Source organism: Petaurus breviceps, unplaced genomic scaffold (assembly GCF_028583685.1).
Source record: "Petaurus breviceps papuanus isolate PSGF00001 unplaced genomic scaffold, PetGlider_PUasm1.0 90903, whole genome shotgun sequence".
Classification (NCBI taxonomy): Eukaryota; Metazoa; Chordata; class Mammalia; order Diprotodontia; family Petauridae; genus Petaurus; species Petaurus breviceps.
In genome coordinates this window covers 4,317,259-4,337,643 of record NW_027187376.1, presented here as the reverse complement: position 1 = coordinate 4,337,643, position 20,385 = coordinate 4,317,259, and the positions used below count along the sequence as shown (strand labels likewise).

Sequence of the window (20,385 nt, the reverse complement as noted above, 5' to 3'; positions counted from 1 at the left end):
TACTAATATTAGGATGACTCAGAATGTCCAATTTGAGCAATTAAAAGTGTATCATTCTGGTTTCACTACCTTTTATTAGCTCTGTTAGCTGCGTTGAGTTTCTTTTCATACAAGTTTCATTGCTTTCTTTTGTTGTTTTTAACTCTTTGGGTTTTTTGGGTTTTTTTGCCTTTTGGAAGGCAATTGGGGTTAAATAACTTGCCCAAGGTCACATGGCTACTTTGTGTGTGTGTGTGTGTGTGTGTGTGTGTGTGTGTGTGTGTGTGTAAGTGTATGAGGCCGGAACTGAACTCTGGTCCTCTTGACTCCAGGGCTGGCGCTTTACTTACTTTGCCACCTAGCTGCTCCCAACTCTGGTTTTTAAGGAGTATTACTTCAGGGAAGGGGCAGTTAGGTAAGGCTGTGGATAGAGCCTGGAGTCAGGAAGATCTGAGTACAAATCTGACCTCAAACACTTACTAGCTATGTGACCTTCGGCAAACCACTTGTTTGCCTACTTATCTCTAAAATAAGTTGGAGAAAGAAATGACAAACCACTCCAATATCTTTGTCAAGAAAGCCCCAGAAGGAATCACAAAGAGTCAGACACAACTGAAAATGACTAAACAACAACAACCCTCCAGGGAAACAGATAAAACTTGTAGCTCTTATAAAACATACTTCAATGACTGTTAGAGATATTGCAGCAGCTGTCAATATAAAGGTTAAACATTGCAAGGCTTGTTTAAGCCCACAATGAAATAATACCTTTAACAGCAAAGACCAAAGTGTATTCAAAAATTTTAAATGACCCTAAGAATTGGCAAACTACTACAGCAAAATAGCCTAATCAGTTCTTAGAAAATAAAGACTTCTAGATGGACCAGAAATCTGTAGGGTGTATTACTTATCCTCTACAATGTAGCATAGACTTCTCAAAGAAGAAAAATAGTAAAAAGTTAAGTAAAAAAGAATTATTAACCATTGCTATGAAGAAAATATGTTCGTTATCAGCCAGAAAATTCAGAGACTATAGCAGCAAAGATTTTTAATAGGTAATTTTTACTGTTGAGATTCATTGTTTCATTCAAAGAAGTCCAGGTAAGACTGTAAGATCTGACTAATTTCACCATGTTACAAACATCTACCACCAAAAAATGTTTTGGTAATTAAAAAAGAAACTCTCGTAGGCCTGGAAGTATTACTCCTAATGAGGAAATGGCAAGCTCTGATAAAAAATGTTGATATGTAGAGAATCAAACTTGTCTTATAATTATAGAAATGAAATAGTGGAATAAGACTCTAATACCTATGACTCCAAGTAGCTGACGTGCTTAAAAAATGTCCTTACCTTTCTCTAAAAAGGGTGCTATCAATTCCTTTCCTGCGGAGTAGATCTTGTGGTCCATAGGGAGTATCCTTGCATTTGCTGTCTGTATCACAGAGTAGGGTTTGCAGAAATGGGAAGAATCCAGTGCTTGGAAGGTTTCGAGGTGCAAGATAACCTGAAAACAAATTCATAGTATATTTAAAAATAGTTTTACTATTTTATCTGGCATGAGAATATGCTCTGAAAAGTAAAAGCAATACAAAAATTTTCCCAAAAAATTTCTTTCTGCAGGTAGGATAAACCTGTTCTACCCAGTTGTACTTCCTTTCACATAAAGACTTCCACTAAAGACAAGGAGATGGAGGGGTCTTTGAGTTATCTGATTTTTAAAATGTAGCCATTCTTTCTGATGATAGGAAAGTATTTTTCACCTCTACCATATAATCTTGAGATAGTTAACTAGAATCCACTTTCCCTCTTAGGCACTCTCCATTTGTGGGGAAATGTGACATAGGTTTATGGGTGTACTGTTACATTTTAATTATTCCTGATTTTGTCTGCTCTTTGAGGAAATTCAGGGAATTGATGGGATTAGAATGGCAAATGGTTAATTATGGGAACTGAGTAAACCATACCTACTCCATCTCATGCCATAGTTCTAGAGGTAGCTCTGTTCCCTTTCTCTAAATTATGAATCTAGTCCAGTCTCTGTCTGGTGAGGAATTGTCAACTGTAGGAATTGTATTGTTTGAACCTAGCCCTGAGGAATTGTCAACTGTAGGAATTGTATTGTTTGAACCTAGCCCTGCGTGGCTGGGGAACTGGATCACTTTTACCTGCTGCTTAGAGACCCTTAACCAAAGATCTAGGTTATGCTTACCAAAAACCTGGTCAGATCCAAAGATTGATTCAAGTTTTCTCACAATTACATACTTCAAGCAACCCATATGCCTTATCTGAAAACTAGCTCTCAATGATAATCAGTTCTTGTTTCCAAGTTCTTTTGATTGTTTACAAGCACTTGGGAGGAGTGGAATGCCTTGTTTCAGAATTCAGGAAATTGCACCTATTCACTCTTCCCCCTCCCAGCTTGGAAAGTCCCTAATCTTTCATCCCATCTGAAATCAGATTAGCTATTGTAGTATTGTTTCCTTTTAGTTAATTGACTTTATTTGATTACTTGTTCTTATGTATACAAGTATTGGGGCATTTCTAGGCATCTAGGTAGTGCTTTGGATAAAGTTCAGTGCCTGGAATCAAGAAGACATGAATTCAAATCCAACTTCAGACACTTCCTAGCCTGTAATGCCTGGCAAGTCTCTATACAATTGTTTGAAAACAGACGTAGGAGGGCACCATGACAGCGAAGTTTGAATAAAGCAGATTTCAGAATTGAGGGAAACATCAGGTTGACGAGCAAAGTGAAAATTAAAACAAACAAATACTCTACAAAATTCTTAGAACAATGCTATGGATCTTGAGATGAGTTGTGGAGAGTGTTGCTGAAGGTGTTACTGAAGCCTTTTTTATTTTTGAAGAAAAAAGAAAAACTAGAAGAAGGGAAGACTGTGCAGCTAAGTGGGGAGTCACATATCAGAAGAGAGAAGAAAAAAAGGAAATCTGATCGAAGTAACAGAAATGCATGTGGACATAAAAATTGCTTTAGGTAATAGCAAAAGAAAATTGGAAAAGAAAGGGAAACAAGATATGGAGAGATCAAGAGGAAAAAGAAAAACCATGAGGGAAAAAATAAAGAATGATATGAATTGCATGCCTCCATGGGAGGGAGGGGGAGAAAATTTGGAACTCAAAAGCTTGTGGAACTGAATGTTGTAAACTAAAAGTAAATTCATTAATTGTTTTTTTTTTTTAAAGAATGATATCGATGTGAATTAATGTTTTAAAATTCAATCTCAGAAACAAGTCCATGTGACCAGATGCCCAAATGACCTTTCCCTGATGACCTTAGGCAATGACTGTCACCTGATGCCATCAAGGCCAGTGCTCCACCCAAACAATTTTGGCACAAAACTTATTCTTGACTCACAATCAATTTAAATCCAAGGCACAGTGGACCAAAAATAATTTCCTTGTGTGACAAAATTCTCCAATAGGCCAGAAGATAATAGTTCCTGGTCTCCCTCTCACTTGTTCCCCTTTATGACAAAATTCTACTACAGTAGACTTTATATGGGTAAAAGTTCAACATATTTATAGTTTTTATAATGCTTTGTCTGCAGTGGTTACTAAAGCTGTAACAAGGCTTCGGTTTTTAATGTGTCACTCTCCTTGGGTGTGGTCCAGGGACAGAAAAAAGAAAAGCTATAGTGTCTCCACCCTCTAATACACACTGCTTCCTTCCCACCTGCTTCTAGCTTTCCAGGTGGAAAATGAAGGTATAGTAGAACCACCATCAGCACCCCCACTTGGTCCCTGAAAAGTAGATGCCTGTAGAAGGGCCTGGAAGCCCAGGAGGAACATGTGACAGCAAGAAGACAGGTAAGAAATATTAGGTCAAGGAAAACATCGACGGGAAGAGCCAAGGAAAAGGCAGGGACCTTCATACCAACAGGTACATTTGTGGCAGGTCCAGGCAGGCATCGCTGGCAATTAATAGGGAGTGTGTTAAGAAGTACTTGCTCCAAGTGATTAAGTAGCCCTGAAATATTCTTTGACATATGAAAGGAGAGGTATGCCTCTTTTCCAGAAATCCAAACTTATGTGCTAAATCAATATTTTGAGTTCTTTTATTAAACTCTACCAAACTACGCCCTGGAACAAAGGCCAGTGACTCCATCCAAGTTATAAAATCTGTACTCCTCACTCAGAAAGGTACACAAAGTTATTAGGGAAATTCTATGTTCTCAGAGCTAATCTGTGTTGGGGCTCGGTCATGATACTATAGGTGCCCTCATAAAGTACTCGTGATCATGCCAGCCATCACCTTTACTCCTCCACTCACGAGTACCAAACCTGTCATGAATCTTGGTGATCTTACAGGTGAAATTCACACTCACATAACTATTCCTGACAACAGAATTAACACTTCACATTTCCCTCAGCCAAAGGGAAAATGGAGTTTCTCACACTGGTGCTTTTTCCTAAGGTTTTGACATAGTGAGACCATGTGTAGACTTTCAGAAATGTCTGATTTTGGCCTTAAGTCTGTGCTGGCTAGAAGTTATCTCTTATGTCTATAGGCCTCAAATCCTAAACTTCTCTTTTAAGTTTCCAAGTGATATAATGAAGGAAAGAGAAAAGAATATCCCTACACATGCTCCTAGAGTTTCCTCCTGGACAACAGGCAATATAGTTCAATATTATTTCAGGACTTGAGCCAAACCAAACTATAAACCATGGACTTGAACAAACTGTATAAATTTGATGTATGGCAAATTAAACTAAACTGAAATATTAGATTTTTTTTTTTGCTGAATCTGAACTAAACCAGTTCTTCTTATTGATAATAGGGTTCAGTTCAAGGTCAACCACTTTAAACATTTTAAATAATTGGTAGATAATTGAGATACCAACAAACATTGTTGAATAATCAGTACTCAACATTCGTGTGTTTAACTTTCATGACTTACAGAACTCACCTGATTTTATTAGTACTTGCATTTTCACTTTACACTGGCAACCACACACATTTGCAGCTTTGTGCAATAAGGAAAAAAATGATAAGTAAAAGATCAAGTTTGTGGAATAGTTGGCATTCTACCAGGTGCTTCCCTGGTCTTGTTGGCCCTACTGTTTTAGGGTAAAGACCTCTCCATACATTTGGTGTATATTTTCATTGTTTGTCTTAAATTTAAAATTCAAGTTTTGTGTTGTAGTTGTATGCCCAAAGCATAGTGTTAAGTCCTTTGGGCTCTAAGGTAATATCAAGACCTCACGAGTCTTGATATCTTCTTACAGTAGTGACTAAAGTCCTAGCAACCTCTCCTCTTGGTTTGCAGAAGATGGACAAGATAGAGAGATTTATAGCAGTAAAGAGTATGATGCCCTCATACCATCATTTGACAGAGTGGAAGGTAAGATTCAGGTTTAAAAATGTTTTATTTTTAAGAATTTTATTTCTATATAGTATTTATGGTACTGTAGATTTCAGGTGAATATTGTCTGAGATCAGTGTTGTTTTTTAATTGAGATGTTAGCACAAAGGGTCACAGAATTCTAGGGAATTTCTAGGTAGAAAAAATTTTTGCATATTACCAATTTTATTTTCTGTGCTGCATTTTATGTGTCATATCATGGTAAACTGTGTTATGAAAAGCACCTATTACCAGAATTAATGTTTTATTATAAAGAATTGTGTACAGAAAAGTATTTTCAGCAATTTCTAGCAAAATATTACAGTTTTGGTAGTTGCAGTGACAGCCTCATATTTCCCATAGGTTCAATGTATCAACATTCACATTTTTGGCTTTCTTATCATTCTCTAGGAACATTAGCCCTTTTAAAGTTAAGATTGACTATATTTCCTTAGAAGGGATGATTGGGATACTGAGATAGTAAAGAGGCCTTAGTCCAACCTGATAAAAGCAATAGAATACACTAAAGGTGGTTTCTTGGGAGGGCTGAGGGGAGGATTAAGTCTAGATAGGATGGGGAGGGGTAGCCAGGAAGAGGAAGAACTCAAAGATTAGGGGACTAACCTCAATGGTCTCTTTAGTTCCTCCTCTCTTAGCTCTTTTTTCCTCCTAATCTTTTTCTCTTTCTCCTCTGAACTCAGTATATGCTTATAGATTCCCCTTTGTTTTATCTAGCTCTCTTCCTCACCTCCCTCTTTCCTATCCACTTATTTCTTCTCTGTCTTCTTTGGTGTCTTCATACATGTCATGCCGGCTAACCCATGGTGTTTCCCAAGAGTCTGTCATTGATCTCATCTGTGCTGTGGATTTAATTATCACCTCTATGAGGATAATTCCCATAGCTATAGGTACAGTGTCTGGAACAGAGGAGATATTTAATAAATGCTTGTTAAATGCATGAAAGACTGAACTAGGCAGAGTTAAGCTTCAGACTCAGTTAGACAGAGACTTTCTATCCACCATCAAGATAGGATACGTGGAAACTTTTATAACAGATTCTGACAGTATTTGTCTATTTGCATAATTCAGAAAGGAATTCACCACAGTTCCAGGAATTAATGAAAAAGAAAACAGCATTGGCTAGATCTACAGTATGTACAAACTGGTATTACAGGGCAATATGCTAATTGAGTTCCGTTGAACTTCCTTACTGTCTTGTACCCCTTATGTGATTATTGTTGAGGACTGATTGTGAATCATAGTGGATAGAGGGCCAAGCCCGGAGTCAGGAAGACTCACCTTCTTGAGTTAAAATCCACCCTCAGATACTCACTAGCTGAGTGGCCCTGAGTAGGTCACATAACCCTGTTTGCCCCACTTTCCTTATCTGAAAAATGAGCTAGAGAAGGAAATGGCAAATCACTCTAGTGTCTTTGCCAAGAAAACCCCAAATGGGGTTATGAAGAGTTGGACATGACTAAAAAATGATTGAACAACAACAGTAATTCTAACACAGGGTCGTTTCTATGATCAGATAGTTCCATCACGCTGAAGGCTTGCCAGTCCCTTAAAATGAATTTAACAATGAGATCTGGTGCACCCAAATGAGATGATATTCTCCAAGAACTCCATTGCCCACAGGCTACCTCATAGCTCTGTCATTAATAAATGTACTTTGATTTGCTGCCAACGGGCTTAGGAAGCATTAGGTTGAGGATTTTGGCAACAATAACAGATAAAGAAAGCTGGAGTTGAAATTCCTCTGTATTTTCTCTTTGGTTTTACTAGAACAAAGCAGGCCAAACCTATCAGTAGTGCTTTTACTTTCCCTAGATGAATATATGGTGGGAGGGGATGTCTTCTTAAACTAGGGATAACCAATTATGAAAAAGAAAATCTGAAAAAGGAAAAAAAAATGATGCATCCAGTTCCAGACTTTTTGCATTCAATTTTTCTTTTTAAAAAATTGAACTTGGAAGCATGTGAAAGATGTAAAAAAAAAATAAATTCTGTGAATAATTATTTAGTTTTGATGAACTGAATGACAGGCCTACATGCAATGCATGGGAAATAACTATTACAGAGCATTACAGTATAAATTGAGAAAGATAATAGCAACAAGCATCATTTTAAAAAAGCAAAGCAACTATTGAGGGAAAATATAGGGGAAAAATACACCACTTTATGAAAATCATGCATAGCTTAGAAAATTACTAAATTAACTAGAAATAGTCTCACTTCATTACCTAGCATATGGACCCTAAATATAGCTTTTTATTTTTCTTATAGGTATTGCATACTTTAATATTTCCTAGTCTTAATGAAATTTTCCCGAAGTGATAAAGTTAATTATAATATTAAATAACTAAACCAACTCCTTGTAACCTCTTGTCTATCTCTCTTGCATATCAGTATACAAGAAATGTATATGACCTGACTCCTCTCACATTTTAATTCGTGATTAGTTGATATGTCCCTTAGTTGATTTTGTCCAATGCCTTCTCTCGTCTCTGGGAATAGTCAATTTCAAAGATTCCATTATGGCTTCTATCAGTAGAATACCTGGAGATATAACTAAGATGCCATGAATGTTAGCATTATTTCCATAATAGAAATTCATTTTGTATTTGTGACACCTCATTTAGACACTGCCCTGACAAATTTTTGGTTTATTGACATTTAATATATAATTGATTTATTGCAATTATATGCCATGCATATTTTTTTTTCCTATTCAACAAAGATTTACTGGACACTAACTATGGATAAGACATTATGTTGAGCATCGGTGATACAGAGATGAAAACACAGCACAGTTCCTATTTTCAAAGAGCTTAGAATTTATTGGCAGAGCGTGTGGTATGAGTTAATAGGATCAGGATTTAGAAATGGAAGGGCCCTCACAGGTCACTTACCAAGTCCACCTTTCATATTTTTCCCGGGGAGGAAATTGGGGCCCAGGGATATATGCAAATAAATATAGTACAAGTTAGAAGTTGAGAGGGAAAGGATCACTTTCATCCAGGGTATGGAAAGTCACTAGAAGACAATAAAGCTGTTTTTTGTAAGGTACTTATGAAATTTTATTTTTATACCTCATATATGGATATGTAGAGATATATTGCTTATCATCAGAAATAATGGTGCTATAAGTTTGGTTGGTACAATCCTTTAATTCCTGTTTTTACATTCCTGGCGTCTACCACTATGACTGGACCTAAGAAGTCCCTCACAAATACTTGCTGATAGTTGGTAACTTGAAAGAATAAATGATTATACATAGACCCTTAAAAACTGAGAGTGGGAAGAAGTCATCTATAGAAGTCATCTAGCCCGGACCCTTTATTTTATGGGTGAATTTGGAGAGTAGAAATAACTGGTCCAAAGTTACCTAGAAAGTTAATGGAAGAGCTGTGACTAGAAGCCCAGTTTTCTGCCTTCTAGGGACATACTGCTTCCAATTTCATACTATGCATAGCCCAATAACTATTCCAGTTAAACAAAGTCTCTTTTCTTATTAAAATAACCTTTTTTCACTACTTCTAAACTGGTTTCCCACTGATACCTTGCAGGTGGTATGGATATGACCAGGGATCCTTATGGGCTATTCCAGTAAAGCCCCAAACCTCATTGGTCCTACCAGATTGGCAAGGTTTTACGGATGGACCTGAACTGGCTTTTCAAGGCCCAACCTACTGATATATGGGAGCTCTATCACTGGCCAAAAGGTGCTTTTTTGGTCACAGAAACTGATGAAGAGTATCTACTTAAGGCCTGTTGTTGTTATTGCTGGTGGTGGTCTTTCATTCTTTAAAAGGACCAATGACATCTTGGGGTGTTTTGACTTCCCCATGAATTAAATTTAAGTGAGGCAATGTTGCACAAAGTGGTGGGCCTCACTCTTTCTTCCAGAGTCATCAAAGTCCAGTGGCAAGACCAAAGTCAAGATGACTGGCAATGGTCCATGGATGACCATGACAGTTACATTGGTGGAGAAGCTTTGGGTGTGGTCATGAATCTTTGAAGGATTAGAGTATTCTCACTGGTGACATTTTTAAAATGCTTCAACTTTTCAAAGCAAATATTATTCTGTTCTGTATAACACATAATGGTTGGGGCCATTTACTTTTTGTTTTGTCAATGATAATAGTTTACACTTATACAGATATATGTATATATAAATATAAATGTATATATATATGGTGTCCCAAAAACTTCAGTGCAATTTTAAGCTTTACTAGCTATATTTTACTAGTCTTTTTGTTGTTGTTCAGTCATTTTGATCATGTCAATCTCTTTGTGACTCCATGTGGGGTTTTCTTGGCAAAGATACTAGTGGGGTTTGCCATTTCCTTCTCCTACTCATTTATACAAATGAGGAAACTGAGCCCAATAGGGTGAAGTGACTTGCCCAGGGCCACACTGCTAATAAGTGTCTGAGGCCAGATTTGAACTCAGGAAGGTGAGCATTCTTGATTTAAGATTCTCTCCACTGTACTCCCTAGCTACTCATACTAGTCTATACTAGCTACTGTCTTATAGTAAGACTAAATGTACACTGATATTTTTGGGGACATCCTGTATTATTTCATCAAATCTTCAAAACAAGCTGCTGAAGTGGATACTGCACACACAGTGCCATCTTATAGAGAAGAAAAACCAAGGCATTTGCCCTTGGTCACATGAACCAGTAAGTATCAGAGGAAGGATCTGAGCTCAGGTCTCTCTTGACTGCAAGACCTTCAACCACCCTTGCTACTAACTACTACACCACACTGCCAGAAATGGAAGCAGGGAGATTCAGTTCTTGGCAATTGCTATTTGTGCTTCAGCTTCATCATGTGCATAGAATACAGACTGGCTGCGAGTTTCCACTACTTTTCACTTTGCTGCTGATTCACTAAAGGACGCTGACAAATCATTTGACCTCCCTGTGTCTATATTTCTGCATCTATAAAATTAAGCATGATATCACTTGCCATCTCATAGGAAATTATGAAGATTAATGAGATGATACTCGTAATAAACACTATGAACTCTGAAGAAGCAAGGCCCAATAGAAATGTGAATTATTAGTGCTAATCAGATACTTTATTTCATCATTTGTCTTATTTATCACTCAGTGGCCAAGGGTTGACTGGTCTTCTTAGTGTCCCTTCTGTGTGACTGTATCCAATGAATATTTAAAAGTACTGTGTTATCTATTTTTCTCCCTAGTAATTCCTAATTAGCACCTGCATAAGTATTCTAGACCTTCAATTTTTGGTGTGTACACTGGGTGTGGTGATATGACACATTCTAACTAACTCTTTGCAGGCAAGTCTTGCTTCATAGTATAAAAAAAATAGACTTCCCTTGCTTATGGTAGGGATGAAGCCCTGGAGCTAATCCTTAAAACAATGGATCAGATGGTCCTAGTTTCCCAACACTTGCTCCCTCTATATGTGCATGTGTGGAATGGTGACCAAATGTAGGGAATACGATAATGCCTTGTTCCACTTAGGGAAAAGTCTTCAATTTTGATCAAATTAACCTTTTGGTCAAATGTAAGCTCCTTGAAGACAAGGAGTATATTTTTGTTTTGTCTTCAAATTGCTAATGCCTAATACAATGCTTGCCACATAGTAAGTATTGAACTGGGAGAGGGGCAGAGCCAAGATGGCAGAATAAAAGCAGGGACTTGCTTGAGCTCTCCCCTAGACCCCTCCAAATACGTGCAAAAAATGACTCAACAAATTCTAGAGCCACAGAATCCACAAAATGACAGAGTGAAACAAATCTCCAGCCTAAGACAGCCTGGAAAGTTGACAGGAAAGTTCTATCACATTGGCCTGGGAGCAGAGCACAGGCCAGCGTGGGCTGCACTGGCATAGACAGGGCCAGAGCAGGCCTCAGGGGGCTGAATCACTGGAAGTTCCTTTTGGCATGTGTATTTGTGAGAGAAAATGGGGAGAATGTGGCAGTGCAGATCAGGAACATATTTTTTTTTTCAGTTTCTTTGGAACTGATCTATTTGACCCCAGACATGCATAGTAAGTTGGCTGCAAAATTGAGTTGACTCAGGGTCAAGAGTGATGCTCTATTCCTATCTAAAGGAAAGATACCGAGACAGAATACATTCTTATACTTACTGTATGCTAAAAAGCCCTTCTGTGGGCTCCTTTAAAATAACCATGAACTAATCTATTAATGTCTTAAATAAATTTGTTTGACTCAAGGCTCAGAAGGCAGAATAGTAACACAGGTATGGCAAACAACCAATTCCTAAGAGAACCATAGAAAAGGTAATGGGGGATTATGTTAATCAGCTCTCTATGAAACGTTCAAAACTTTCTCATTCTCAGTCTGCTCAAGGCACCATCTTGGGGATATTTGGCCCTGTCTGATGGGGATGGGTCCTAAAAGTCTCAACTATTTTAAAAATCTCTAGGCTATAGCCATTGCAAATAGCCTGGTTACACTAAGCTTCCTTTTCTCTGTTTTTTTTTTTCCTCTTCCAATATTCAATCAAAGGGAAGGAGGAAAATGGGCCCCAATAAAATTGCAACTAGGGGAAAGCAGATTTCCTCTGTTTTAAAAAAAGAAAAACCAGACCAAACAACAAATCATCAAGATATATTCTGTTCCTTAGAGGGAAATCACTAAATATATGCCAGCTGGATATTTATGTAAAGTAACCATGTTTCTGGTTATTCAGTAGGGACTAGGAAGGGAATCAGATTCTCCACCTTCATCCAAAGCATCCATCTCTTACTCCTACTGTGGCTGATAGATATGGATGCCAGGACATCTCATAGCTTCCTACATACCTAACAAAAACAAATGTCTTGAGTCCTTGGAAATAGCTAGTAGTTTTCCTAGTGATCATGACGTCATAGTTAAAGGTCACTTGGTTCAATTTCCTAATTATCTAGATGAGGAAACTGGCCCAGAGGAGTAGAGTAAATTGCCCAAGGTCACATGGGTAGTAATTGACTGAGCTGGGTTTCAAACCTAGATCCTTTGCCCCCAAAATCAGCACCAAGTTTTTTCAGACAGCCTAGCATTGGTGCCCCAAAGATTGAGAAATGGGCCCAGCCCCAAAGTTGAGACAAGGACTCGTATAGTAGTGTTGACACTGTTGGATATTTCATTGCCTTTTAGGAAAGACATTGTTAAGTTGAAGAATGTCCAGAGAAGGATAATCAAGATAGCTTCAAGATAATGCCATGAAAATTAGTTGAAGGAATTGAGAATCTTATCTTAGAAAAGTAAAGAATTGGGGGGGGAGAGGCAGTCATGAAAACTGTCTCCAAGAATTTGAACCACTGTTATGTGAGGAGATATTAGAATTGTTTGAGTTGACCCCAAGGAGCAAAACCAGGAGCAATGGGTAGAGAGTTGGAAAGAGGTAAATTTGGGTCTGATACAGGAAAAAACTTTCACATTTAGACCTATGCCAATGAAATGGGCTGTGTCCTTTGGTAATAGGTTTCTTCTCACTTGATTTCTTTAAGCAAAGGCTGGGTACATTGTGGAGGAAAAGCTTGTGCAGGTATGGGCTGTACTAGATGTCTCCTTCTATAGTTCGATGAGTGCTGGAGATCTGGGTTTAATTCCTAATTCTGATTCTTCCTAGCTTTGTGATCCTGAACAAATCCCTTCCCCGACTGATGCCTGTGTTTTCGTACCTTGAAAACGAATATGCTTTTTTGCTACCTACTTCAGAGGGTTCTTGTGAGGAAAATTCCATATACATGTAAGCTATTATTAAGGTCCTCCACAATCTGTCTCCAAACTTTTTTTTCCCTAGCTTTATTTCATACTGTTCCTCAAAATATATTTTATGTTTAACTCTCAAACTGAACTACTACTATCATGTGGCATCCTCATCTTAAACTCAACATGTACACAACTGAACTCATTATCTCTTTTCCTAAACCCTTTCTTGTTCCATACTTTCTAATTTTTGTCAAAAAATCCTTCTTGTCTCCTAGGTTACTAAACCTAGGAATTATCCTCAGCTCCTCTGTCTCCTTCCCTCCACATTTCCAATCAATTGTCAAAATCTGATGTTTCTGTCTCTACAACATATCCCACAACCAAGCCCTTCTTTACCCTCCCAAAGCTACCATCCTAGTTCAGGTCCTTATCACCTCTCACCTACATTATTGCCACAGTCTCCTAATTAACCTCTCTGTCTCAATTATCTCCCCATTCCAGCCCATCCTACACATGCCAAAGTAATTATTTTGAAGTTCAGATCTGACTCTGGAACTCCCCTCTTCAAGCAATTGCAGTAGTTTATTGTTTCTAGGTCATAAATGAAAGTTTCTTAACCTTTTGGTGACATGGACCCCCTTTGGCATTCTGATGAAACCTAGAGACCCATACACAGACTAATGTTTGTAAATGCATAGCATTATAAAGGAAATCAGTTATATTGAAATACATGATCTAAACATACTTGATACATATATATATATATATATATATATTTTTTTTTTTTTTAAAGCAATTGGGATTAAGTAATTGCTCAAGGTTACACGGCCAGTTATTTCTGGGTGTGGTGCTAAGCATCTGAGCCCGGATTTGATCCCCAGGTCATCCCGACACTGGAGCCGGTGCTCTTACTCGCTGTGCTACCTGGCCGCCCCTAAGCAACCGGGGTTAAGTAACTTGGTTGTTTCTGGGTGGGTGCTAAGTGTCTGAGCCCAGATTCAATCCCCAGGTCATCCTGACACTGGAGCCGGTGCTCTTACTCGCTGTGCTACCTGGCCGCCCCTACATATATTTTAAGATCAATTTTATGAACCCCAGTTTAAGAACCCCTGCAACTATGATAAGTAATAAACTCCTTTGCTTAGCTTTTAAAGTCATATGTTATGTGACTCCAAACTATCTTACCAACCTTATTTTTGATCACTCTCCTTCCTTCACATTGCAATCCAACCAAATAAACCTTCTCTCTTCCTCAAATCTTAGTGCTTTTGCACTGGTCAGCTCCCAGCCTTGAATGTATTATGTATTTCCTCATTCAGAATCCCTCAATTCCTTGGATTCAAATACTATCTTCCACATCTTTGTAAAACTACTAGTGTCCTCCTCTCAAACTACCTCATAATTTACTACTTTTTAACTTATATTCAATCACTTTATACAATATATTTTCTATATAAATGTATACATATATATGTATATGTATAATTTCCCATTACAATGGAAGCTCCTTGAGAAAGGGGATTATTTCATTCTTTGTACTTGTATAATCAGAATGCTTTGCACACAGTAAGAGATTAGTGTTTGTAGAACTGTTGAGTTGATGATGTACCACAACTCACCTGTCAGATTGGCTAAGATGACAAAACATGAAAATGATAAATGCTGGAGTGGATGTGAAAAAATTAGAACACTAATGCATTGTTGGTAGAGTTGTGAACTGATCCAACCATTTGGGAGAGCAATCTGGAACTATGCCCAAAGGGCTATAAAAAAAGTGCATACCCTTTGACACATCAATACCACTTCTAGGGCCATATCCCAAAGAGATCATAAAAGTGGGAAAAAGACCCATATGCACAAAAATATTTATAAATATATATTTATTTTTTGGTGGCAAAGAATGGGAAACCAAGGGGATGCCCATCAATTGGGGAACAAATAAACAAGTTGTGGTATATGAATATTTTTTTTTTTAAGCAATCAGGGTTAAGTAACTTGCTCAAGGTTACACGGCCAGGTGTTTCTGGGTGGGTGCTAAGTGTCTGAGCCCAGGATTCGATCTCCAGGTTGTTCTGACACTGGAGCCGGTGCTCTTACTCGCTGTGCTACCTGGCCGCCCCATGGTATATGAATATTAATGGAATACTATTGTGCTCTAAGAAATGAGGAGCAGATGGACTCCATAATAACCTGAAGAGACTTATATAAACTGATGCTGAGTGAGGAGAGCAGAACCAGGAGAACATTGTACACAGTTACAGACACATCGTATGTATGACGACTAACTTTGATTAGATTGGGTTCCTGTCAGCAATGCAAAGTTATGAGAACTCCAAAAGATTCATGATGGAAAGGGATGTACACATGTAGAGAAAGAACTACAAACTATGAATGCAGATTAAAGCAAACTACCTGCTCTCTCTCTTTTGTATTTTGTTTTGTTTCCTCTTTTTCATTGTTTACTCCATTGGTTATAATCTTTATAAATTGACTAATGTCTAACATGAAGGTATTTATAGATCCTATATTTGATTGCATGCCTCCATGGTGGGGAGGAGGAGAAAATCTGAAACTCAAGGGATTGTGAAACTGAATATTGTAAACTATAAGTAAATAAATAATTTAAAAAACTGTTGAGTTATTATTTATCTACAGAGGCAGAATATAATAGCAGAAAGAACACTGAATGAGGAAAGAGAAGACATGCTTTCCAATTCTAACTCTGGGACTTACTAGCTGTGTGACCTTGAACCTCTTTGGGTTTCATTTCCTTCATTTGTAGAGAAGGAAGGAAGAAGAATAATATTAAGTCACACTTCTATAGCATTTTAAGCCTTGCAACATGCTGTCCTTGGGGAGGAAGGGCAATTATGTAGTACCTACTATGTGCCAGTCACTGTACTAAACTCTTCACAAATATTTCATTTGATCTTCACAGTAGCCCAGTGAGGTTGTGCTGTCATTATTCCCATATTACAGTTGAGAAAATGGAAATAAACAGAAGCTAAATGATTTGCCTAGGGCCTTCAGCTAGTAAGTATTTGAGGTCAAATTTGAACTCAGTTCTTCTAGACTCCAAGCCCAGTGCTCTATTTACTGTGCCAACAAGTTGCCTCAAAATTGTAATAGCTCTATATGATAGGTAGTGAGAGGCTTATCACTAGAACCTTCATCTCCCAGCTTTGAATTCAGGGATGTTTCCACTATATATCTGCCCTGACAACACAGAGATCTGAATTCTCAAGATCAAATGAGAATACCGTTATGCTATCACTTTACAGTGTTATGTAGTGACCTAGTATTGTCCAGAAGAAATTGGAGGGGTGGGTCCATATTCTACTTCTGACACATCAACTTTTGGGCAGCTAGGTGGCACAGTGGATAGAGTGCCTGACCTGGAATCAGGAAGATTCATCTTCCTGAGTTCAAATCTGACCTCAGATACTTACTAGCTAAGTTATCCTGGGCAAGTCATTTAACTCTGTTTGCCTCTGTTTTCTCATCTGTAAAATAAGCTGGAGAAGAAAATGGGGTTGTAATGGACAACCGAGAAAGCAAGACAGTGAAACCAATAATAATTTGATAGCGGTGTTTATTAACAGGCTGGTGACTGCCTCTCAGAGGGAAAGACAGCAGTGAGCTTTCTGTTAGACATAATTTTATAGAAAATGTGGTTGCTAGCAACAGAGTATGTTTCTAAGGGGGTGCAGTGCCATTAGTATCGTTCATATTGAAGCGAAGCCTTAAGTATTGCTCCTACTGGAGCAAAGCGAAGCCATGATCCCTTAGAATCCGTGGGAATCTGTGGCATGTTTCTAGCAACACAGGTGAAACATTTCTTTACTATTGGGGCCTATTAGGTGGTTCCCAAGGAACCTAGTAGGGGTCCCCTCTAGCAGGTTTAAGGGGCATTGGTGTATGATTTCTGGTGGTCACTTCAGGGTCATGAATCAGACATGACTGAAAAACCACTGAACAACAAATATAGAATAATGGAGAGTGATCATGTTCTAGGGAGAAGGACCAAGAAGTGAAAGGTACAGAAATGAAAACAGAAGAAAGAACAAATATAAAAAGGCAATATTTGGGTGAAGAGAGGAGTAGTTGGAAGGAGAAAGAAACAAGCAAAATAACAATGGAAGTAAAAGTTAGTGGAAAACTATGGAAATGGAATGGAAAAAATGGAAGTAAAAGTTAATGCCCATTAAACTAGAATCATGGTTTATTTTTTATTTATTAATACATTTATTTAAATAGAGATCATCCTCCCTGACTCTTGTGAGGTAAAAACATAATAGGAGTAATTTTATCTTCATTTTACAGATGGGGAAACTGAGGTTCAAAGCATGGCTTGCAAAAGGCTACTCAGTAAGTGGAAAGGCCAATACTCAAATCCAGGTCTTCTGTCTCTAAGGCCTATGAGAATTCTATTACACACCTCGACCTCTTCACTGATCTTTCATTAAGAAAATAAAGGAATGTCTTTGATGAAACTGAATACACCTAAAAATAGAAGAAAAACAGCAAAAAAAAAAAAACCAAAAACAACCCCAACGTGTAACCTATGAAGCTTACAATAGAATCAGTCACACATTCTGCCTAGATGTTAAAGGTAGACAGTTTAGGCAGCAGTGAAATGTCATGGTTTTTCAATTAACCAAACAAGCATTTATTAAGTGCTTACTAAATACACCAGGCACTGTGCTAGACTTTAGAATATGATGACCAAATAAAGGAGTCAGAACCTGCCCTGAAAGAACTTCCATTCCACAAAACTTGTTATCACTTACTAGCAATATGACTCTGTCCCTCAGTTTTCTCATTTGTAAAATTAAAAGGTTGGACTTGGTAGCTTCTGTCCTCAGCTCTGTATTATCCTATGATCTTATGCCTTAACAAAACAGAAGATGGCCTGTGTCTTTCATATGAAGACCTGTTGAGAGATGTTCATCACCTTAGGTGACTCACCAGCTTATGAACATTTGAGTTACTATAACTGTAACTCATACCATCTGCTAAGGCATGGAGGAAGTGCTGCCATCATTCAGGTCTAACTCAGCTGGTTCACCAGTGCTCACATAAATGGGCTATTTTTATTCTTTCATTTTCTATTCAAATGCTATGGAAAGATGTAACTGTATAGATCCCAACAGGGGACAAAGAAAAGCAACCCCTAATTCTCCACTGAATCAGTGCTGAGTAATTATGATAATACCAGTCTTGACATCCCAAAGGCTAATAGGATATACTAAATTCTTTATTCTACTCTGTGAGCTGATAGAATCTATTCTTCCTCTTACAATAGAGGAATCATTTTATAAATGATGTAGGCACACAAAAGGAAAAAAATCTTCATCTTCTAAATTAGAGGAATAATTTTAGTGACATGTCAGGTCAACTGAGTCATTTACCATTAGCTCCAATTGGCTCTCCCTGAAAGCTTTTATAAGTTCTTTTCTTCTAGCTAAAGGTCATATGACCTTATGAAAAATGATTCCCTGCCATTGAAAAAATATCCTCTCCTCTCTCCTGCAAAGAGTCCATCAATTGGTTCTTACAATTGAATGAACTCATGAGTAATATCAGAATTAAGTAGACATGGGAAAGCAGCCAGATTCATGACTAAACAATTTGCAAACTGTGACAGGCCACACCTAGAATTAGGAAATTCAGAAACTGAGCACTCGTTAGTAAAACATCTAGGCCACGTTAGTGCCACCCTTGATGCCACCCAGTCCAAGGAGCTTCAGTGTGTAGTCTAGAGAACATGGGTCAACCTTGTGTGCTATGAATATTTAAAGCATCAATGAACAAATATTTATTATTAAATACCTACTATGTGCACTGTGATGCTGAGTCTACAAAAACAAATAAAACAGTTCTTGCCCCCAGGAAGCTTACAGTCTTTCAGGTGAGGCAACATGTATACATCAAATATATACAAAAAATATAAGGTGATTTGGGAGAGGCACTCAAAGTCAAGGGTTTGGAAGGATAGACCTCATATAGGAGGCAATGTTTTCATTGAAATTTGAAGGAAACTAGAGAGTCCAAGAATTTCAAAAGAAGAAGAAGGAATCATCTCATTCCTCAGATTAGGAAACTGAGGTCCAAATATTAATTAAATTATAAAGCAAAATGATTAATTTGCCTCTCCAGCATGATTTCACTCTATTTGTCTTCATGCAATCTAGATTCCAACAAAACTGGACTGCTGCCTATTCTTGATCTCACCTGGTTATTTCCCTCCTCCTAGCCTTCATATAAGCTGTTCTACCCTGCCTGGATCTCATGCCCTTTACATTTATTTTTGTTGAAATCCTTCATAACCTAGCTCAGGTTGTCACTTTCTCTGTGAAGTCTTCCCAACCAACCACCACCACCACCACCATAAGCACCAGCACCACCTTCTAGCTGCCACACAGGTGAAAGTGATCTCTCCCTTCTGAAATTATCTTGGATGAAACTTATTGGAGATGGCTTTATATAGATCTCTCCTTCGTCCTTATGTCTTACTGTGTGTATATATTGTATTCCAAGCCCACAAGGGGCAGTGTGGCACAGCTGATTGAAGGCTAGCCTTGAATCAAGGAAAACCTTGATTCAATTCAAATACTGCTTCTTCATATACTCTGTGACTTCAAGGAAGTTACTTAAACTCTCAGTGAGCCAGGCATCTTTGTATGACTACAAGTATAGGCTAGTTCCTTATCTGCATCAGTTAAAAGAGATTTCACATATGGGAGTTCCCTACTACCATTATGTCATAGGTGGGGATCAAAAAATCCTTCCTCCCCATTAGATCATAAGCTCTTTGTGGGCATGATCTTGTGTTCCTAGCACTGAATAATGCCTTGCCTGCAAATGATTGTTAATGTGTGCCCATTTTGATAAAATCCTTAGTTAAAAAAAAACATATTAGTTCACTGCTCTTTTATCAAAAGCATATTTCTATACATTACAAAGTTTTATTTTGGGTTGTAAACAAAAGTGTATATATGATCAGCAACTTTTTCTCTTATTTCTCCTTTCTCTGTGCCCTACTCAGACACCAAATTTGATCAAAGCTATTTTTATATGTCAGTGGAGAACATTAGCTGAAGAAGACTGTAAAAGCCAGCCTGAGTCCTTGTACCCCTGACCCTCCATCTGAGGCCATTTCCCTTCCACTTCCTGGCTGGGTCCAGCCTCAAAGCCTAGGATAAAACTCTCTACTAAGTAGGAAAGATAGGATTCATGGACCGCTACTGACAAGTGCTCAAAGTAGTCCCTGAGTTAAATCAAAAATGTTTAAGAAGCACCAACACAGACCGTACACTAAGCTTTAGATTCCCTTATTAC

The 20,385-nt window shown here is 37.9% G+C and overlaps 1 protein-coding gene and 1 long non-coding RNA gene across 2 annotated transcripts in view; one reads left to right on the top strand and one right to left on the bottom strand.

The window, feature by feature from the left end:
• The window catches only part of ABCA12 (ATP binding cassette subfamily A member 12), a 239,402-nt gene that overhangs the window by 155,999 nt on the left and 63,018 nt on the right, over positions 1–20,385 (bottom strand). The window contains exon 3 of the mRNA XM_069075204.1: positions 1,331–1,484. Within this exon, the coding sequence (XP_068931305.1) occupies positions 1,331–1,484 (154 nt within the window). The remainder of the gene's footprint in view (positions 1–1,330; positions 1,485–20,385) is intronic.
• On the top strand, positions 3,231–10,808 carry LOC138151658 (uncharacterized). Its single transcript, XR_011165882.1, has 3 exons — positions 3,231–3,808; positions 5,269–5,343; positions 8,916–10,808. It is a non-coding gene; the product is annotated as an uncharacterized lncRNA (long non-coding RNA).